This window comes from Alternaria postmessia, assembly GCF_024291825.1.
Source record: "Alternaria postmessia strain BMP 2775 chromosome Unknown scaffold_49, whole genome shotgun sequence".
NCBI lineage: Eukaryota > Fungi > Ascomycota > Dothideomycetes > Pleosporales > Pleosporaceae > Alternaria > Alternaria postmessia.
Genome location: NW_026260122.1, coordinates 163,742 through 181,487, shown reverse-complemented (window position 1 = coordinate 181,487; position 17,746 = coordinate 163,742). Strand labels below are relative to the sequence as shown.

At 50.2% G+C, this 17,746-nt stretch overlaps 5 protein-coding genes across 5 annotated transcripts; 3 read left to right on the top strand and 2 right to left on the bottom strand.

Moving 5' to 3' along the window:
* Positions 1–609: 609 nt before the first annotated feature.
* On the top strand, positions 610–2,335 carry J4E82_007377 (uncharacterized protein; the record flags this gene model as incomplete). Its single annotated transcript, XM_051733623.1, has 3 exons — positions 610–815; positions 877–1,578; positions 1,633–2,335. 3 exons carry the CDS (start codon positions 610–612, stop codon positions 2,333–2,335), a joined length of 1,611 nt encoding a protein of 536 aa, XP_051586670.1.
* Positions 2,336–4,606: 2,271 nt separating this feature from the next.
* On the top strand, positions 4,607–5,698 carry J4E82_007376 (uncharacterized protein; the record flags this gene model as incomplete). The annotated part of the gene is made up of 2 exons (XM_051733622.1): positions 4,607–5,396; positions 5,460–5,698. The coding sequence occupies 2 exons, from the start codon at positions 4,607–4,609 to the stop codon at positions 5,696–5,698; spliced, it is 1,029 nt and encodes a 342-aa protein (XP_051586669.1).
* A 1,336-nt stretch (positions 5,699–7,034) lies between these two features.
* On the bottom strand, positions 7,035–10,199 carry J4E82_007375 (uncharacterized protein; the record flags this gene model as incomplete). The annotated part of the gene is made up of 2 exons (XM_051733621.1): positions 7,035–9,352; positions 9,401–10,199. The coding sequence occupies 2 exons, from the start codon at positions 10,197–10,199 to the stop codon at positions 7,035–7,037; spliced, it is 3,117 nt and encodes a 1,038-aa protein (XP_051586668.1).
* Positions 10,200–13,535: 3,336 nt separating this feature from the next.
* Positions 13,536–15,242, top strand: J4E82_007374 (uncharacterized protein; the record flags this gene model as incomplete). Its single annotated transcript, XM_051733620.1, has 3 exons — positions 13,536–13,631; positions 13,694–14,419; positions 14,475–15,242. 3 exons carry the CDS (start codon positions 13,536–13,538, stop codon positions 15,240–15,242), a joined length of 1,590 nt encoding a protein of 529 aa, XP_051586667.1.
* A 37-nt stretch (positions 15,243–15,279) lies between these two features.
* On the bottom strand, positions 15,280–16,074 carry J4E82_007373 (uncharacterized protein; the record flags this gene model as incomplete). Its single annotated transcript, XM_051733619.1, has 4 exons — positions 15,280–15,410; positions 15,464–15,625; positions 15,696–15,917; positions 15,969–16,074. The coding sequence occupies 4 exons, from the start codon at positions 16,072–16,074 to the stop codon at positions 15,280–15,282; spliced, it is 621 nt and encodes a 206-aa protein (XP_051586666.1).
* Between the last annotated feature and the right edge of the window lie 1,672 nt (positions 16,075–17,746).

Below are 17,746 nucleotides of genomic sequence, written 5' to 3'. Positions count from 1 at the left end.
TAAACCAAGCGTACGGTAGGTCAAGACTTTGTTCTGCAGCCACCTCTTAACCTCTTAGGAAGTTTCCCACGACGACGCATCGGTGTATCGCTACCCCGGCTAGGCCGTCGAATTCGGCGCATCCCACCCCGAACGTTGCACCACGCGATATCGCGATGTCGATCCTGCCTTTTGCCGCCACTATAGCCGGTTGGTGAACCAATGTTTCGAGAAGAGGCCCCACAGGATCCGCCCCCATGGGGAAAGTGAAGCAGGGGCGACCGTAGCTAAGCATGGGGTTTACCGCGTGAGCTCTGCGGGGAAGCTCACTCCTTACCCAAAAGCTTGTGTTGATGTGCTACTTGCGCGGATGGACAACGGATGGAAGGATGTGATACGTGGATCAGCATGGCTATGAGGGGCTTTGACTGCGACCGGGAAGCTTGAGATACGCATGGCCATGTGGATGCTCAATACCCAACACGAAGATGCGAGCAAGAATCGTCGACCCAACCGGTCGGTTCTTATTCTCCGAACTGGAGCCTTCCACTGATAAGTAGATGATTCCACCACCTAGGAGATAATTACGAAGAACACGTACCTATCCTAAAGTCATCGCTCTGCAACATCATGGCGACAACCTATACTGAAACTCCCAAAGACGACACCATCACCCATGTCGAGCACTCCACCCCCACAGTTGGACAGGATATTGCGAAAGCCGACGCTGCAGCCAAGTTTCTAGCCAATGCGCATGTCGATGATGTATCTTTCTCCTACGAAGAAGAGCACGCACTCCTCAAGCGCGTGGACTATCGAGTTCTCCCTCTTTTGCTGTGAGTATCTCTGTACGAACTACATGTGAGATATGCACTGACCTTGTACACCCATATTCAGAGGAGCCTACTTTTTCCAACAGCTCGATAAGTCTTCGTTATCCTACGTCTCTATCTTCGGTCTGCAAAAGGATGCAGGACTAGTAGGACGACAATACTCATGGCTTGGTTCTATCCTTTATCTTGCCCAACTAGTCATGCAACCGCTCGCCGCATTCATCCTCGTCAAACTGCCCACTGGAAAGGTCATCGGAACGGCTATCTTCCTCTGGGGTAGCAGCCTGGCCATCATGTCCGCCTGTACTGATTTCAAAAGCCTTCTCGGTATGCGATTCGTATTGGGTTCCTTCGAAGCCATGATAGCTCCTGCGTGTGTTGCGACCACAACGATGTGGTGGCGCCGTTCCGAACAAACTCTTCGAACGGGTTACTGGAACGCTATGAACGGTGTCACATTCATTGTTGGGTCCCTTTTCACCTACGGTCTTGGACACATCAATAGTGACTCGCTATACAAGTACCAGGTTATCTTCATGTTCTGCGGTCTCTTGACTGTAGCGTATGCTTTCGTCGTCCTTGTCTTGATGCCGGATAGCCCGATGAAAGCCAAATACTTAACCGAGCGAGAACGATTCATTGCGGTCGAGCGTCTGAGGGCTAACCAAATGGGTATTCAGTCTGGAGAGTGGAAGTGGGATCAGGTCTGGGAGACCTTGATCGACTTCAAGACTTGGTGTTGGTTCATTGCCATCATCGCTATCTCGTAAGTAGTTGACCTAGTTGCATCAGAGGCCTGTTACTAATATCTCTCTTAAAGCATAGCAAGCGGCGGTATATCCACCTTTGGGAATCTCATCATCCGCGACTTTGGCTATACTAACTTCCAATCTATTCTTTTCAACATTCCCTTCGGTGTCATTCAGGTCGTCTGTATCCTGGGATCTTCCTGGGGAGCGGCACGTTGGAGTCGCAAAGGTCTTGCCATTGCCCTTGTCGCGATCCTACCCATTATCGGCACGATCATGATGTTGACCGTACCCCGTCAGCACAAAGGCGTCTTGCTCTTTGGATACTACCTTGTATCATGTCTTGCTGCCATCACACCTTTGATATACACTTGGCACGTGCAGAACACCGCTGGTGACACGAAGAAGAAGTGTACGTCGGCTATGGTGTTCATCGGCATGTGCACAGGCAACGTCATCGGTCCACTCTTGTACTCTGTTGACGACGCACCTCTATACCGGCCCGGCCTTATCTCCAACCTGGTAATGTTCGCGCTGGTTGCTATCATCGCACTCCTCATTCCTATGTACTTGGCACTGTTGAACAAGAGACATGCGAAGCGAAGAGAGGAATTAGGCAAGAGCGCAGTGAGAATTGACGAAAGTATGTTGAAGAAAAAGGAAATGACACAGAAAGGAGTGGAAATGGAGGCGCAAGACCAGAGACAGGAGCAAGACAATGGCTTCTCGGATTTGACAGATATGGAGAACGAAGATTTCATCTACGTATACTAGGGACTGAAGATTGGGGAAGAGGGTAATGCATCGTCGCTACATGACAGTGCCTAGCTAGGAATATGGGATCTTCATAGCAATATACGTGTGGCTTATCACGTAAAGCAAGTTGCAAGGATGAAGCACAGGAACACATAACACTGCCCAGGTGGTACCTAGACGTACCACGCGATGTGTCGCGCTGATTCGCGGAATTAAATGTATTACCTAAGTGTGAAAGATTGGAATCTGCCCTGCCCTGTGCGCAACACCGCGCATCTGGCCGATGTTGCATCTACTCCTGTCGCCTGCTATCCCAGTTGAACCAGCTTATGTACACAACCCATTCTCGATATGGCAAGAGAAGGCGCAACTTTAGGGTTAGGGCTGTGCAGCAACATTTTCGCGGATGGACTTGGCGAGAACAGACCACCTGGCAATGCGGGAACCTTGGATCGTACAACGTGGGAACGAGGAACCCCTGAAATGTACAATGAGCTGACAACAAATGGTAGCTGCTACCACACACACGAAGGAGTCTAGGTGATACCACTAACAATGGGTCATTCAGTTCTTTAAAGTACCCACGAATGTGCGCATCTAGCGGATACGGGGGCCGCGTCAGAACTCGCCGGTCGACTAGTTCGCTTCCAGCGCGGCTTCACGCGTTGAGTGTTGGTTATAGACAATTACTCGATGTTCTTCGGGTGTGGAACCCAGGCTAAGTCAGTTTTCTAGAGTCAAGCTACCCGTGATGATGGCGCCGTTGAAGCTGAGTGGTCTTGTTCGCACTAAAAACATGTGCTGATGCTCCACCTCAAACCAGGAACCGACGAAGACATCGGGAATTCCGTTGGTGGATCCACGTCATGCGAAAGTAGTCGGCATGCGCCAGACCTGTGTCGCAATTTTTTCCTTTCGGCTCGATTCTCCGCACCTGACTGACACTCACTTATTCTGATTCTGAAACACCCGTGGCGCAGTCAAATCATTTCGATTACCATAGAGAGCTCATTTGTACAGCGCCTATCCCAACATGTAGCGAGGCAGTCCTCTAGTCCATCAAGCCGGCATCCTCGCTACACCAAAGGGCCGCCGTTCTCACCGCAACCCAACTCCATCATTCAAAACAAGCGTTCGCCAAATCATGCGAAGCCGCGTCAAGGGACAAGACAAGCGCTACTTTATTAATAGTCGCGATACCCCAGATCAGACCCAGTGTTATGTAATTTCTCCATCTAGAAGTCATGTCTCGCTTCGCTGCTAGTTGCGGCAACGCCGTTGGCCTCAATACAGGAGCCCCTAAGGGATCATGTACACTGTCGTCTATAACCAATCGGCTGTAAGTTAAGCGGTAAGAACAGACAAGAAAGTTGATTTTAAGGTACGCGCGTTGTTACCGCCGAACATTAAAGCATCACGGCTAGAGAAAGAAACGCGAGATGCATCTGGAAAATCACTGAATACGGACCGAACCCTAGTTGACGGAGCCTCGGCACAAGACATCTCACCGTGCCGTTACTACAGTAGAAACACATCCGCTTAACAGAAGCTAGCTCGGTACCTGTATTCATAGTTGGCTTATGCGACCGCGAGGAGCTAGGTAGCATAGCCACAGTGTTCGAGCGCCCCTCCACGTTTCACAACATCACTTCCCGTGCCCAAAGTGCTCGAAGTCGACGATGGAACCATACTCGGAGCTTTAATAAGCTTGACAAAACTGGTCCTTCGGTCCGACGCTGGTAAGTACCGTCAGGTTGCTCATACCTACTACGAAGCAAGGCAACTCATCAAGTCTTGGGGCGGCTAGATAAGAGATAATGTTTATCGGTTCCTTCGTTAGATTTAAACTGGAACCTATGTTGAGAAGTTTGCAATGATAGTAAATCCACGGTGGCATGTCGCTTCTCTTTCTGTCCAAGCACGGTGACAATTTGGGCGCTAGCATTGACTACCTGCCAGCCTCGGACGATCACTACACCGCACTATGGATCGAGGATGTGCACTGTTTGGCATGCTACCCACGGTTCTCCTCCTGAAACTCGTATCCCTAGGATGACCACAGCAGCTGACGAGGGCCTTGTCAATCACAGGGCGTAAGTGTCAAGGTGTATCAATGTTGTAGTATGTACGAGGCTAGCGTCAAGGGCGGTGTACCCGAGACGGCTGTATGAATGGGAGAAAGGGGCATGCAGTTGATGGAGAGCATGAAAAGTCTCCTACTTCCTCATGTCAGAACAGTGTGTCCCACCCCTTACTCACCAAACCTAGCATCTATACAATAGTGGAAAGATGTTTGTCCGTCAACTCGTCGTTAGAGTTATTGCTGCCGCAGTGTTGCTCAAAATAGTGAGCGTCATCTGGCACCAATATGTCTTTCAGTCTTTCCTCGTCGAACAGCAAATCACATTCGACGATTTCCCCACCGACTACGCGAAGAAATTGAACGAATCGCGGGCAAACAACCAGCAGCCTCAGGAGTCCGACTACTCTTCCACCTACAACGGAACCAAGATCCCACGTACGATACACTACATATGGTTCGAAAGAATCTACCCAGGCCATGAAGGGCCTTCTGGAGGCCCATCGATTGGATTTGGATCACCGCAACTATGTCGCGAGCACAACCCAAGCTACGAGATCCGCATGTGGAATGCAACGAGCGCTCGCGAGTTTCTATCCAATGAGTACGCCTGGTTCTTACCAACATATGACAACTACAAGTACCCTATTCAGAAGGTCGACGCCTTGAAGTACTTCGCGCTTTATCACTTTGGTGGTGTATACATGGACCTAGATGTCGCGTGTCGACGCTCATTGGATCCTTTGCTTGACTTTCCAGCCTGGTTTCCGGAAGCATCGCCTTTGGGTGTCAATAACGACCTGATGGCATCCGCAGCAAAGCATCCGATCGTGAAGAGGATGACAGAGGGTCTGGTGACACACAACTGGAATCTGCTGTTCCCATACCTTACAATCTTCTGGACGACTGGGCCACAGTTCACGAGTACGATACTGCAAGAATGGTTCGAGGAATGTCCCGATGGAAAATGTATGCAGCGCGGGGCCAGAGACGACCTTGGTAAGTCAGCAACTTATGCTCAACAAACAAAAACAATCCTGATAGCTGACTTGTTCCACCCAGACTCAGATTCCTTCGTCGTCCTACCGCGAGTCTTCTACTCAGAAGAATACACCTTTTTCGGTCATAAGCCTGGAGGATCATGGCATGGTGGGGATGTCGCCGTGGTATTGTGGTTCGTAGAGCGACCATGGGCGATCGCAAGTGTTGCCACGGCCTTTGTTGGAACGATCTTTGGTATTATTCGGTTGAGGAGTAGACGGGCCCGACAAAGAGGGAAGGCATATATTCCACTGGTTTAGAAGAAACACAATCCCATAAATGTTACCTGTAGTACTCTCACTATGCCTTTGGAGGCGCTTGTGAACAGCGTGTCTGTCGGGGTGCAATTCGGCTTGCAAGGAGACGACTTCACAGACATCAGCAGCTTTGTCAAGTTGCTCTTGAAGATCTTTCTGTATGTTTAGATGCAAGAGGCAAATCGATCGCGCTTTATACCTATGGGTTTTGTGTCACAAATTCGACGACAAAGCGGGTGTCTCATCTTGAATACAATTTACCCTCGTGATCGTATCCCAAGTACGCGAGATACGACAAAGCCTGCACGCATCCGACCATCCCGAAGCTCCACCGGCACTCCTGGTGGAACCGGATCGTACCGGCCTAGTGTGGTTCTACATTCTAGCAGTTTAGTGGTAAGTTCAGAGGCTTAGTCAACAATACCATTTATCGTTCGCCAAAAACTTCTATGTAGACCACAGGGCTACTTGGGTATTTTGAACGACCCCATCTCACGGTCTTGGACTTGGATATTACAACCGCGCCCCCATGAACTAGTTTCATAGATACGAAATGAGTGAGGGGGCTCTAAGATCGACAATATGTTGTCGGTATGCCGTTATCCTCAGTTCGTGTCAGCAGTTCACGGTAGCACTCCGTGCAGGCTACGAGATCTGACACGCAAGGACGACAGAAAGGACTTTGCAAGAGCAAGGAAAGAAACGAACAGTGAGCACCACCTAGGTACGCCAATTGATTCATACTAATACAGGAAGAATGAGCAACCTCTTTGTTCAGCTTGTCATATATTTTCCCAGTATTGAGAACGAGAATTGAAGTTGAGGCTCTCACTTGCTTATGGTCATGCAATCTCAAGTCTTGGTCATCCCAAGACCAGTCTTTAACAAAGGCCCTTTTTGGTCAATTTCGGCCATCTGAGAAGTGCGACAAGGACCAAGGGCTGCTATGTCATACTGACAGTATTATTGTCTCAATGGATCGATTGATGTTCTCGCCTTTCTAGGCGTCTGACTATGCGAGCTCCATCTCTAGCCTCTTCCCAAATTCATGCTCGTAACACGTTCCACCAAATACAAAACAGTATGTTTATGTCGCTCATGTACCATCCACCCAGTGTGCGTTCACGACTAAGAATGACAATTTTCGCTCGATCTTGGAGCCCCAACACCGAGGTGATGCTATTACAAAGAGAATATGCACAAAGATAGCATGGAGATAGTAGTACAGGAACCGTCAACGCCCGCTAACTCAAACAGAATGATGATGACCGAGAAATGAGATGATGCTGTTGTGATGCACAAACGTTGTTATGCGGATGCTTTCTCGGCAAAGACAAGTCTACTGTGAAAGCCTGTTACCGATCAGTGTGCCGAAGCTGTTGCCTGCGGGTCGTGGCTCTTTGCCGGCTCCGACGTAGAACTCGCAGCGGAATTTGAGGCACTCAGTTCCGCGGGCGTCGTGATACACTTGCACGATGTCACCAGTATGCAGATGTCCAAAGAGAGCACGGCCCTTATCGTCTTTCTGCTTCAAGTGCTTGCCGTTGATCGAGATGCCGTGTGTGGCGCAGGTCCAGATGCCAACATTCAGGTTGTCTAAGGTGGTCCAATCTTTGCCCTGTTGCGAAAGCTCCTCTACGGTTTCCGGAGCCTCTCCACCAGGCGAGTAAAAGAACACGATGAAAGCTGTTTTGGGAATGCGTGTATCACCTCTGTGCTCATATACGATTGTGTTGTTGCCCAAACGGCCCCAGGAAGTTTTGCTCTGATCGATGTTGAGAACAAGGTTAGGCGCGAAGGAATCGGGGGTTGCGATGAGTTTACCCAGTCGCCGTGGTGGCGGACGAATGTCAACCTCCACCGGAACCGAGGGAATTGCTACCGCTGTAGATGGTGCTGCAGCAACACTCGATGTTGTCGACAGCGCACTTGCTTCCGATGCTGCTGTCGTGTCAGGATATGCGGATGTATTACTTGTAGCGTCGCGGCTGTTCGACACGAAATCGAATCCGCTCACTCTAGAAGCATACTCCAGATTATGTGTAGTTGGATCTTTGGGGTCGTAGTAGTAGGAAGCAGTCAAAGGAAGATTGATCTGTCGGTTCATCCCAGAAGGTCGTGCTCTCGGAGTTGGCTCGCTATCTTGGCTAAAGTCCTTGGACGACTGATCCAAAGAGCTATGCTGAACGACTTCCGGGGTCTTCGGTGTCGCTGGCATCACGGGGCTTTGCGTTCTAGATACGGGTGAGTGCGGCGAGGTCATATTGAGATCTCGTACCAAAGACTCCGCACCAAGGAGGCTTGGCGAAGAGAAGCCGCGCTCGAGCTGCGCAGGTGCAGTAAAAGGACCCTGAAACTCTGCCTCACGAGTAGTGTAACTAGTGTCGCCTGCTCCATCGTTCTGAACCAGACGAACAGATTCATCCTGTGAGAGCGCATCATTGGCATGAGCACTCAAAACTCCAGAGCTCTGCAAAGCAGACTGTCCAATCTCACCAAACAAACGAGGCTGCCTCGGTGTGGGAATAACTTGAAAACTCTCGTCATTCACAAGATGTGAGGAAGTAAACGATGGCTCGACGCTGGAATCCTCATGATCTCGCACCTGATTTCGAGGGTACAAAGGATCAGCGCGAACTCGCTTTGGCTGGCGCTCTGTGACAAAGGCCATGAGCTCGTCATCAGATAGGATGTCGCCTTCTTCGTCTGACTCTAGAATCTCCTCCTCCTGAAGACTGAGCTGCGATAGCTGCTGCTCAGCTTCCTCTGGCTCCTCTTCTTCCGCGATGGACTGGAGAGTCGGGTCGGCTAGGAATTGTGCACCATCTTTGAGCCATGGATGGTTAAGACAGTCGCGATCTGTGGGACGAGTTGCAGGGTCGGTCTGAAGCATGCGCGTCAGAAGATCGATGCAAGCGGCAGACACACCTGCCTTCTGTAGCGGTGTCGGATCGAGGGGAGTGTGCATAATATTGTTGAACATGGCTTCGCCAGTGGCATCTGCGATACCTTTGAACGGAGGCTCGCCACATAGAGCGTACCAGAGGACACCACCAAAGGACCATATATCCACAGACGAGCTGTACGAGTGGTATGTCTTGGCACCACGCCGGCGCTTGGTACCTTTCGACTGGCCGCTAAAATCAGGAAACACTTCTGGAGCGCAGTACAGTAGGGTTCCACAGAAGGTTTTGAGGAAGGTTTCCTCGTGCTTGACAACTTTGGAAAGGCCGAAATCCGATAGTTTGACAGTGAAAGGTTCCAGATCGGAGATGAGGATGTTGTCAGGCTTGATGTCACGATGGGTGATCTTCGCACGGTGGAGATAACTGAGTGCGCTCAAGATTTGCTGGGCCATCAACCTCGCAACATGTTCCTTCATGGATCCGTACTGGTTGAGGTAGCCTTGCAGATCGCCTTGCCGCACGAACTCCATGATGATATAAAGATAATCACCCTGGTCATGGTATTCGACGAATTCGACAATGTTCGGGTGCCGCAGATCTTGCATGATCTTCATCTCATTGTCAATCTTCTTGTCTAGCATACCGTTCTTCATAAATCGGCGCTTCTCTAGTTCTTTGGCAGCGAGGAGCTTTCCAGTCATCTTCTCAGCAAGTTGATAGACGGTCGCAAAGGCGCCTTTACCGATCTGGCCTGAGAACAGTTAGCAAGTATCAACCAAGCCACGAAGGCAATACATACCGACGATGTTATAGGTTTCACCACCGTCCCACTTCATCGACGGCCCGCCATACTGCTTTGTAATTCGCTGAACAGCCTTGCCCTGTGCGTCGCCAAAGTCTGGTTGGCACTCGGTGATGAAGTTGCGCAAATTCTCACGGAAGCGGTCCAGGTAGTTGACCCGAGAAGGTATACGCACAATGAACTTGATCATCTCTGCATCATTAGAGTTTTGGATACAGATGATTGAACCTGAGCTGAGCATCCGCATCCTGCTGAAGCGTTTGTCCTTGCACTTCAGAAGCGAATCGTCAACGATGGTGCCGTTGGTCGACATGTCGTCCAGCATGAGAAGGCCATCCGCGTTGAGGTATATGCGAAAGTGTTGATTGCTTATCCTCTTGCCGGAGTCCTGACCGAAAATGACATCGGCGCTCTGGTGATTGCGCCCAAATATGAATCCGAGTGGCTTGAACTTCAGCCTTTTTGCAGACGACATACGTAATGCCAGATCTGCGCCAGCACGCGAACTGCTACCCTGCCGTCCTTCAGGGGCGTTGATGATGAATGTCTCCTGCTCTTCGACGTCGGTGATGGAACTACTCATGGAATCGAGTGAGCTGCGGAAAAGGACATGCTCAGGTCGCTCCAGAGCTGTCTGTTCGACTATGCGTATGGCTGTGGGAGTGGCTGGGTGGAGGATTACCAAGACGTCGGCAATATCACCGTCGTTAAGACCGGAGTTGTTTCTGCCCAGTCGCCGTGGATCTAGGACCTGTTGAGTCGCAGGTTGAGTCTGCTGAGATGGTTCGGCGTCCATGGTGATTGCCAGGCGGATCTTCGAGGGCGTATAGTCCTGTAAAGCCCTGGTGGGTTTGGTCTGAGACCTGGCGAAAGGTACGGCCGTGGGATCTTGGAAGGCGACAGACGTTGTCGAGCGGGTGATTGAAGGGCGGGTTCTAGGCTTTTATACACGGTATGCAGCAGATTGCGGGGTTCGTGAGATGATTCGAGGTAGGTCTAGCGCGAGCTGGTGGTAGTTGCGCTGATAGTAGAGTGAGTGATCACTTGGACAACGTAGGCACGATGTTGGACCGTGCGCTTAATGAATGGGTTGCGCAGATAGTCGTGTGTAGAGTGTTCTGGACGAAGACGCAAGCAGAACCAACGCCAGAGCTCTGCGACGTGCTTCAAATCAATGGGACGTATCAATTTCTTGTATACCACAAGCAGCCAAGGGCTGGAAGTGAAGGCTTCTTTATAATGCGACTGTCCGCCACCAGGTCTTCATTAACCAGTCTGAACAGAACTGCTCTTCAGCCAGGCTTGATGGAGAATCCTAGTCTGGGTATACAGCCCCTTGACTTTCTTTTTCCGGGCCTCCGTCTCAGATGCAGATCAACTTTTGTAGGATGGAATGAGGCAAATGCGACTCCAAATCGAGTGGCAATGCAGTGTGTATTACAGCGACGCAGTCGCGAAAGGTGTGGAATGTGTATGTAGGTAAAGCGAGGCAGACGTTTGCCTTGATGGCGTGCGCGTACAGGCGTGGAGGAAGACGATGCGAAGGGTTGCCCTAGGAACAGGCTCTGAGGCAATATGTCAGCGCGAACACGTCGGCAATCATCTCCGCTATGCGATTGCAATTGGAACCAAGACACACCTTGCTAGCAGAACCATACAGACACCTAACACGAACGTCGGAAGTGAATGGACGCAGACTCGAGGCGTCGCGAGTTATGAGGCTTTGGGGCGGCCCGCGCGCACCCCGCTATTGGCTGGGCACCTCCTGCTTCCAGCATACAAGGCAGCAAGATCTCTAGCGCCAAAACAAAAGTTAGAAATAAGCCGATAGAGGGCAGTGTGCTCTACTACTACTTTTACAATCTTTGTTCTCAATTCTAAATAAATGGAGATTGAGAGCTGGCTCTCAGAAGTGCTTCTGGTTTTCTACGCATATGGAAAGATTGTTGTAGCAGTAGTGCAGCGTTGCTGAGAGTCGCCCGAGCAGCTTGTCACGTTTTTTCGTGAAAGTTTCGCGTCACTAGCAACGTCATCCTTGAAGCTAACCCTTACCAAGTGGACCCCGATCTGACAGGGCATAGTGTCTCCATCGTCGTGACACACGCAAGAGCAGGGTTGTCCAGCTATTACTCAGGAAAGCGTTTTCGAGCATTCTCATACACCTGGTTACAACAATTTCTACTCTCCTACAGCTTCCTATTTGCAAATATAAAAGACAGCTGCCTACTGCTATATCGCTGCGAAAGCACATCCACCCTTACAGAGTCTTCACATCGACAGGGATCGTCTCGATTCAAAGATTTCAGAGTCAGCTGGGATATCACGAAAGCGTTGTGTCCATCCACTTGCAGGAATTCAGAAGTTCTGCATCCCCGTCCATCCAATCTTGCACATAACAATCGCCAATCATCTCATATCTCGGTGCCGGTTCCGTTTCCCTTTGATCCTTATGCCGTCGTAGTACAAATGGTGTCTTTCCAGCACTTAGGAGAAACACATCATCACCAACAGATGTCCCCGCTGGTCCTAGTCCAGCGTAATCTTCACCGACGTTCAGGCGCCGTGAGAGCGTTCCAACGCACATCGACCGATCGATGTCTGAAACAAGAGATCTCTCTTGGACACCTACGTCGATGTTTGGACCATAAGCATCTTCGAGCAGCCTTTGCACTTTAAAGTACATATCGTCGTCAGAAGCCTCTTCGCCGTCGGTTTTGTGATATGGCGATAGCCTTGGGTATTTTCCCTAGCTTTCGAAAGTTCCAACGTCTTTACTCTATATTCTGTATACACCAGCATCTGTAAAGTGTATCACACCTGCGCATATGGTATACATGAAACTTTCACTGAGAAGAGCGTACACCTTGTCTCTGGGATCGGAAGCATTACGGTCCCGGAACTGGATCAAGAGATCCAACAAGCCTCGAGAGTTGGCATCGGCAATGGGATCTTGCTGTCGAATGCGGAGGCTATCGATACTAATGATCTTGTTGAAGCTGCCATAAATGACCTTCTACTGATCTGTCGGCAGCTCTTGCAGAGTTTCTCGAACAGCCCAACACACTGCTCATGATCTTCGTTTAGTTCCACGAAAAACCGAAACGCCTCACATGCGCCGGATTTGCGACTCGCGTTTTTCTCTTTGACTGGAGAATCTCTTTTGGAGTCGAAGTGCAAAACTGGCGGTGGTTCACTTAAAGACGGGGTAGAGCCATCAAGCTTGTCCCCAAGGTACACGATACATTGCTTGCACTTGCTGAAGATGCTGCCCATGGGCTGTACTTGATGTCAACACTGTTCAACTCACACATGATCGGTGCTCCCCATGGAGCAGACTTCAACCTCACAAGTCTGATCTCATTCTGTTGGAGTGGGTGGCGCAGATTAGTCACTTTAGCCGTTTCTCGTAGAATATCAAAGGAAGATGACATATTCGACAGAATCGATCCGGTCTCCGTGAATAAAAGCTCATGTCAAGCAAAAGGACAGCTTAACGTGTGCCCAACGTGCGCGGCTCGAAGATGTGGTCGCGAGCTGACCGGTTGGAGTACACAGCCAGCACTGCGCATACTACCCCACACCACATCAGAGACGCCTCAGCCTTATCAGTGTTCAGTGACTTTTCTAGTTTGCAAGAAGTTGTTGACTGGTATACATCAAGAGGATAGACCAAGACATGACATCATCACCTAACTTGATAAACACTAGAAGCTGTAAGTGCTCATCGACGGAATCGTCGCTTGTAAGGTAAGATACAGATACAATGTAAAGGACAAAGAAATTCTGTAGATGACAATTGATGGTGGCGCTGTGTAAGCAAAGGATCAAGTTCTTGGTTGAATAGTTTCTTCGGTCTGGTACAGAACCTACGATACTAATTTGGCGGTTAGAGTTCGTAACTGTGTGCCATGCGGTAATTCTGCTCTCTCAAAAATGGCTAGTAGAGCAATACTGCGTGTTGCGCATGTTCTTCCGTATTGCGAAAGCGCGTGTCCTCCAATAATCTTGCCAAATACAGTTTAGCTTCACGGAAGTGACATCTGGCTCCAACCAAGATTACAAGAACTCCGCAATCAGCTCCACGTCGCAAGCCTCCAAGTCGCTCTGCAAATCGTAGCGCATTTTGTCAAAGATGAGGGGAATATGGGCACTCCCAGCGGTGCTGCGCATAGCGCTGGCGAACCAGCACGCATTTAGCGTCTTCGACGACTTGCTCGCGTTCCCGCAGGTACGATGCGCTGCACATACCCACACCTAGGTGGCGTCATCACTCGCTGACCGAACACCTAGTATGAGGTTTTATGGCCGGACACTTTTGTGACCGAGAATGATGCGACTTTCCTGCTCTCCCACGCATCACCCAGCTCGAGCTCTGCCACACCGGGTTCGCAAGAGACGCAGGAACTATCCAAGCGCGATAAGCCAGCCGCGAACATAGCACACGAGGACGAACCGCTCGAGCAGACATACGAGGCAGTAGTACTGCACGGACAGCGGTACCTTTGCAGCATACCTGTGATACCCGAAGAGATACCTCAGAATGACACAACATCGGCCGAGGAAGCAAAGGCCGAGGAGGAGAAGGAGCTCCTACGCGCAGCAGACCGTGGATGGGAGTTGCTCGAAGGCATGAAGGGCAACTGCATATACTATGTGAGCGGCTGGTGGAGTTATAGCTTCTGCTACAAGGATGAGGTCAAGCAGTTCCACCAACTGCCCCAGAGCCGAGGGGTCCCCCACTATCCGCCCGTCGAGGATACGAGCGTACACAGCTTTGTACTGGGCAAATATCCAAAAGAGGACAAGAACAAGAAAGCGGATGCCCAGAAAACGCTTGGAAGTGAACAAGGCAGCAAGGAGGCTTTCGACGACGAGGGCGATGCGGGTGAAGAGGAGGAGAAGGGCCTAGAGATATCAAGACTAGAGACCAAGGGGTCGAGCAGGTACATGGTGCAGCGGCTGTCCGACGGTACCGAATGCGACTTGACGGGCAAGCCGCGCAAGATTGATGTACAGGTATGTACTTGCACGCTTGCTGTTCTATGTCGTGCCATCCTGACATCCTCTTCAGTTCCATTGCAATCCGCAGTCTGCCGATAGAATCGCTATGATCAAGGAAACAAGCACCTGCTCCTACCTCATGATTGTCGATACACCTCGCCTCTGCCACGATGTCGCCTTCACCCCACCACAAGAGAACCTCGCGCACCCTATAACTTGTGAACCTGTTATACCAGAGTCTGAAGTCGACGCTTGGACGGAAGCACAAGTCTCTGCCAAGATGGCCGCAGCCGAACGTCTCATCGCTGCTCACAACACAGCCGACGACGCAAATACAAACCCACTTCGCGAGCTCGCCGACGACCTTGAGGGCTCTTCCAAGCGCATCGTCATCGGTGGCATTGAAGTCGGTGCGAAGAGGTTTGTTGGAAGCGAAGGCAAGGTGATCGAGAAGTCAGTCGTTGTTGGAGGAGGCAAGGAGACGTTTGTCGGTACAGTAGCGAGCAGTGACGGCAAGCAAATGTCTAAAGAAGAAATGAAGAAGCTCAACATTGCCGACCCCAAGGATGTTGAGACCTTGAAAGGAAATCTAAAGAAGCTAGCAGGCAAGAAAGGGTGGAAATTAGACCTTGTAGATACACCTAGAGGCAGGGAGTTCAGAGGTATCATCGACACCGAAGATCAAGACACTGAGAAGACGAAGAAAAAGACGACCAAGAACAAGGATAAGGATAGCGCAGGCATGGGCAAGGAAAAGGAACGTGAGCCTGAGCCTGAGCAGGGTGATGAGGATGAGATGCACGAGGGAAGTGAGGAGGTGTACAAGGATGAGCTTTGAGTTGCTTCTGTACAGTAATGACTCTTTGTCCCTATGCTTATAGTGAGGGTGGTGGGCAACCCCGAGCGCGGTCCTGTGCTTTACCAGCACATGCACGGTTGATGTAGTTGGCTGTGATCATACCTTGGTCGAGACTTGCGCCCTTATGGATAGGAACGCTTCCGCATCCTAAGAATCATCAGCTTCAAGTTACCAGCGTCGAGAAGATTAGTCTGACTTACGTCCGCAGGGGTGATTCCTAAGCCGCTGAACGATCTCTCGGACGTCCTTGGCGTTGATATCCATATGAAGGTTTCGGGCGAAAATGCACATGCCCTGAAAGTATTCATGATTGCATACTTGGCACGCAATCTTCTCGCCGTTCTTGAATGTGACATGATCGGCTATGAACAATGGCTTCAGTAAAAGCACCCATGACTAGAATACGAATGAGAGGATGTAGAATGTACTTACGAATCTCGTGGAGAGTTTCGAGGATTTGGTCAAGGCTCGCCCTACAATATTTACACTGCGAGCTACCCTTGCAGTTGGCGCCGTCTCCTCCGAAGGCGTGAACGTCGGTGGAGTTTCCAGAAGCTGGAAAGCTCTCGTATGGAATATCCGCGTCGCTAGTCTGATCAGGTGAGACTCGCGGAATGACCTGGTTGCGGTTGTTGCCATGAGCTGAATCGAGATCTGAAGAGTGTTAACTTGAGGTATTCACACGCGCTGTAATCGGGAACATACCAAGAGCTACCAGTGGCTGTCTGTCATCGTCAACGGCGGCCAGAGCAAAGACAGCCGTCGCCCAAATAAGGACAATGGCGAAAACATTCAGAACTGTAGTCTTCATGTTGGTTGTTGCTGGAGATTGACTGGACCTTGTGTACTTCGCTAGTTGTATCAAAAGAGCGCGGTGGAGGTAGTATAGAAGAGAGAGCCGTCAAGTGAGAAAGGCAAAAGATTTAATACCCTGTAGGCAACAGTGATCCAGGTGAAGGAGAAGGCGCACGTTTTCAGGGTCCATTAAATGCTTGTGAGAAAGTACAAACAGTTTAGCGGTGGAGCACCAGGTCATGATCTCTGCGAAGAATGAACGTCTACTATCTGAGCTGCTGTACTAGAAATGAAACTCACTGCCTCGAACTTCCTTATAGCAAACGCGAACTCATACACATTTCGACAGCTGTTGGCAACATGTCTAGAGATTCTGATACGGAGCGTCACACATAGGAAAAGCCCACTCGACTCGAGAACCATCGCAGTTACCCATCGAGACCCACACTTTGACGGGTGGGAAACACTCATTTCTCCCTTTCTTGGGCAACCCTAATCTCGGTTTTTTGTGTTAAAGACTTAATCAACTCACTCAATACCCACCAGTCACGCCACAAAAATTCCATAACGAACAATTTTCGCAAGGAGGTTCTAGGAGTGTAGGTTAGATGAGATAGGAAGAGAACATATTCAAATCCTTGAAAGCTAGCTTTGAGCAGTTCTTGCAAGGAAATCAGAGCAATGTACATAATTCGGCCTCGTAAACTTTGATCAATTTGACGGTCAGACAGACAGCAGAACGCGCATCGTAAACTAGATACGTATCGTATCGCCCGCGTGAAGGCGCGAAGAAGGCTTGCCGATTCTCGAGCGACCACGAAAGAGCACCACAAACGCAAAGACGCAAGAAGCGTAAATCAGACCTCGGGAATGGACTGAGAAGCACAGTGAAAGCAAGCTCGTTGGCCTTTCCTCTCCTCTCGTGACATCATTTCAGGGACACTAGTCCTAATACGCTTGACTCATCTCTACAGAGCCTCAGTCGCCCCCGTCTCTTCCCCCCAAATCTTATCTGATTCTGATCTCCCCAACTTTCACAGGATCACCTTCGAAGGATTCACCATCGCGCACCCCGAGCCCAAGTCTTGGATCTGGGATTCTCGCACGTGGATCATCCCAGCGAATATGCATCGAAATCGGCCCATGGGCGCTATCTAAGAGCATCCTTCCGTCCTAAAGGCGAGACAATCGAACGCACTTATCATTGAGACAAAGCATTAGTGCGATAGCGCACCAAGAGCTCTGGGTCAGAGCAATCGGATTAGTGAACGAAACGCGCGCAGAAACCCGTAATTGGAAGGCAGATAGTTGCCCTATCCACACCGGATACCGGACCATTCCACAACCGAGCGCAACGTAAATCTTGGATCTACAAGACATGTCTGCATCTCTGATCCTTCATCTTTAGATGCATTCGTCATAGGATGTCAGATGAGCCCGATAGCCGGTTCTCGGTAAGCGAGCGTAGTGCTTCGAGAAGAGAAGCGGGGGCGCAGCATGAAGGACCTCGACAAACCTCGTATCTGCATGTAGGTCTAGAGGGGAACGTACATGTCTCAGCCTCACTTTGTGCTGCCTCAGGCAGCAGATTGAAGAAAAGGCAGAAATTAAGGTTGACACGTCGAAGTCTTTTGCCTGCTTTTGCCTTGTTTCTTTCTTTGGAGGTTACGACTCGATGGTCTTGAGAT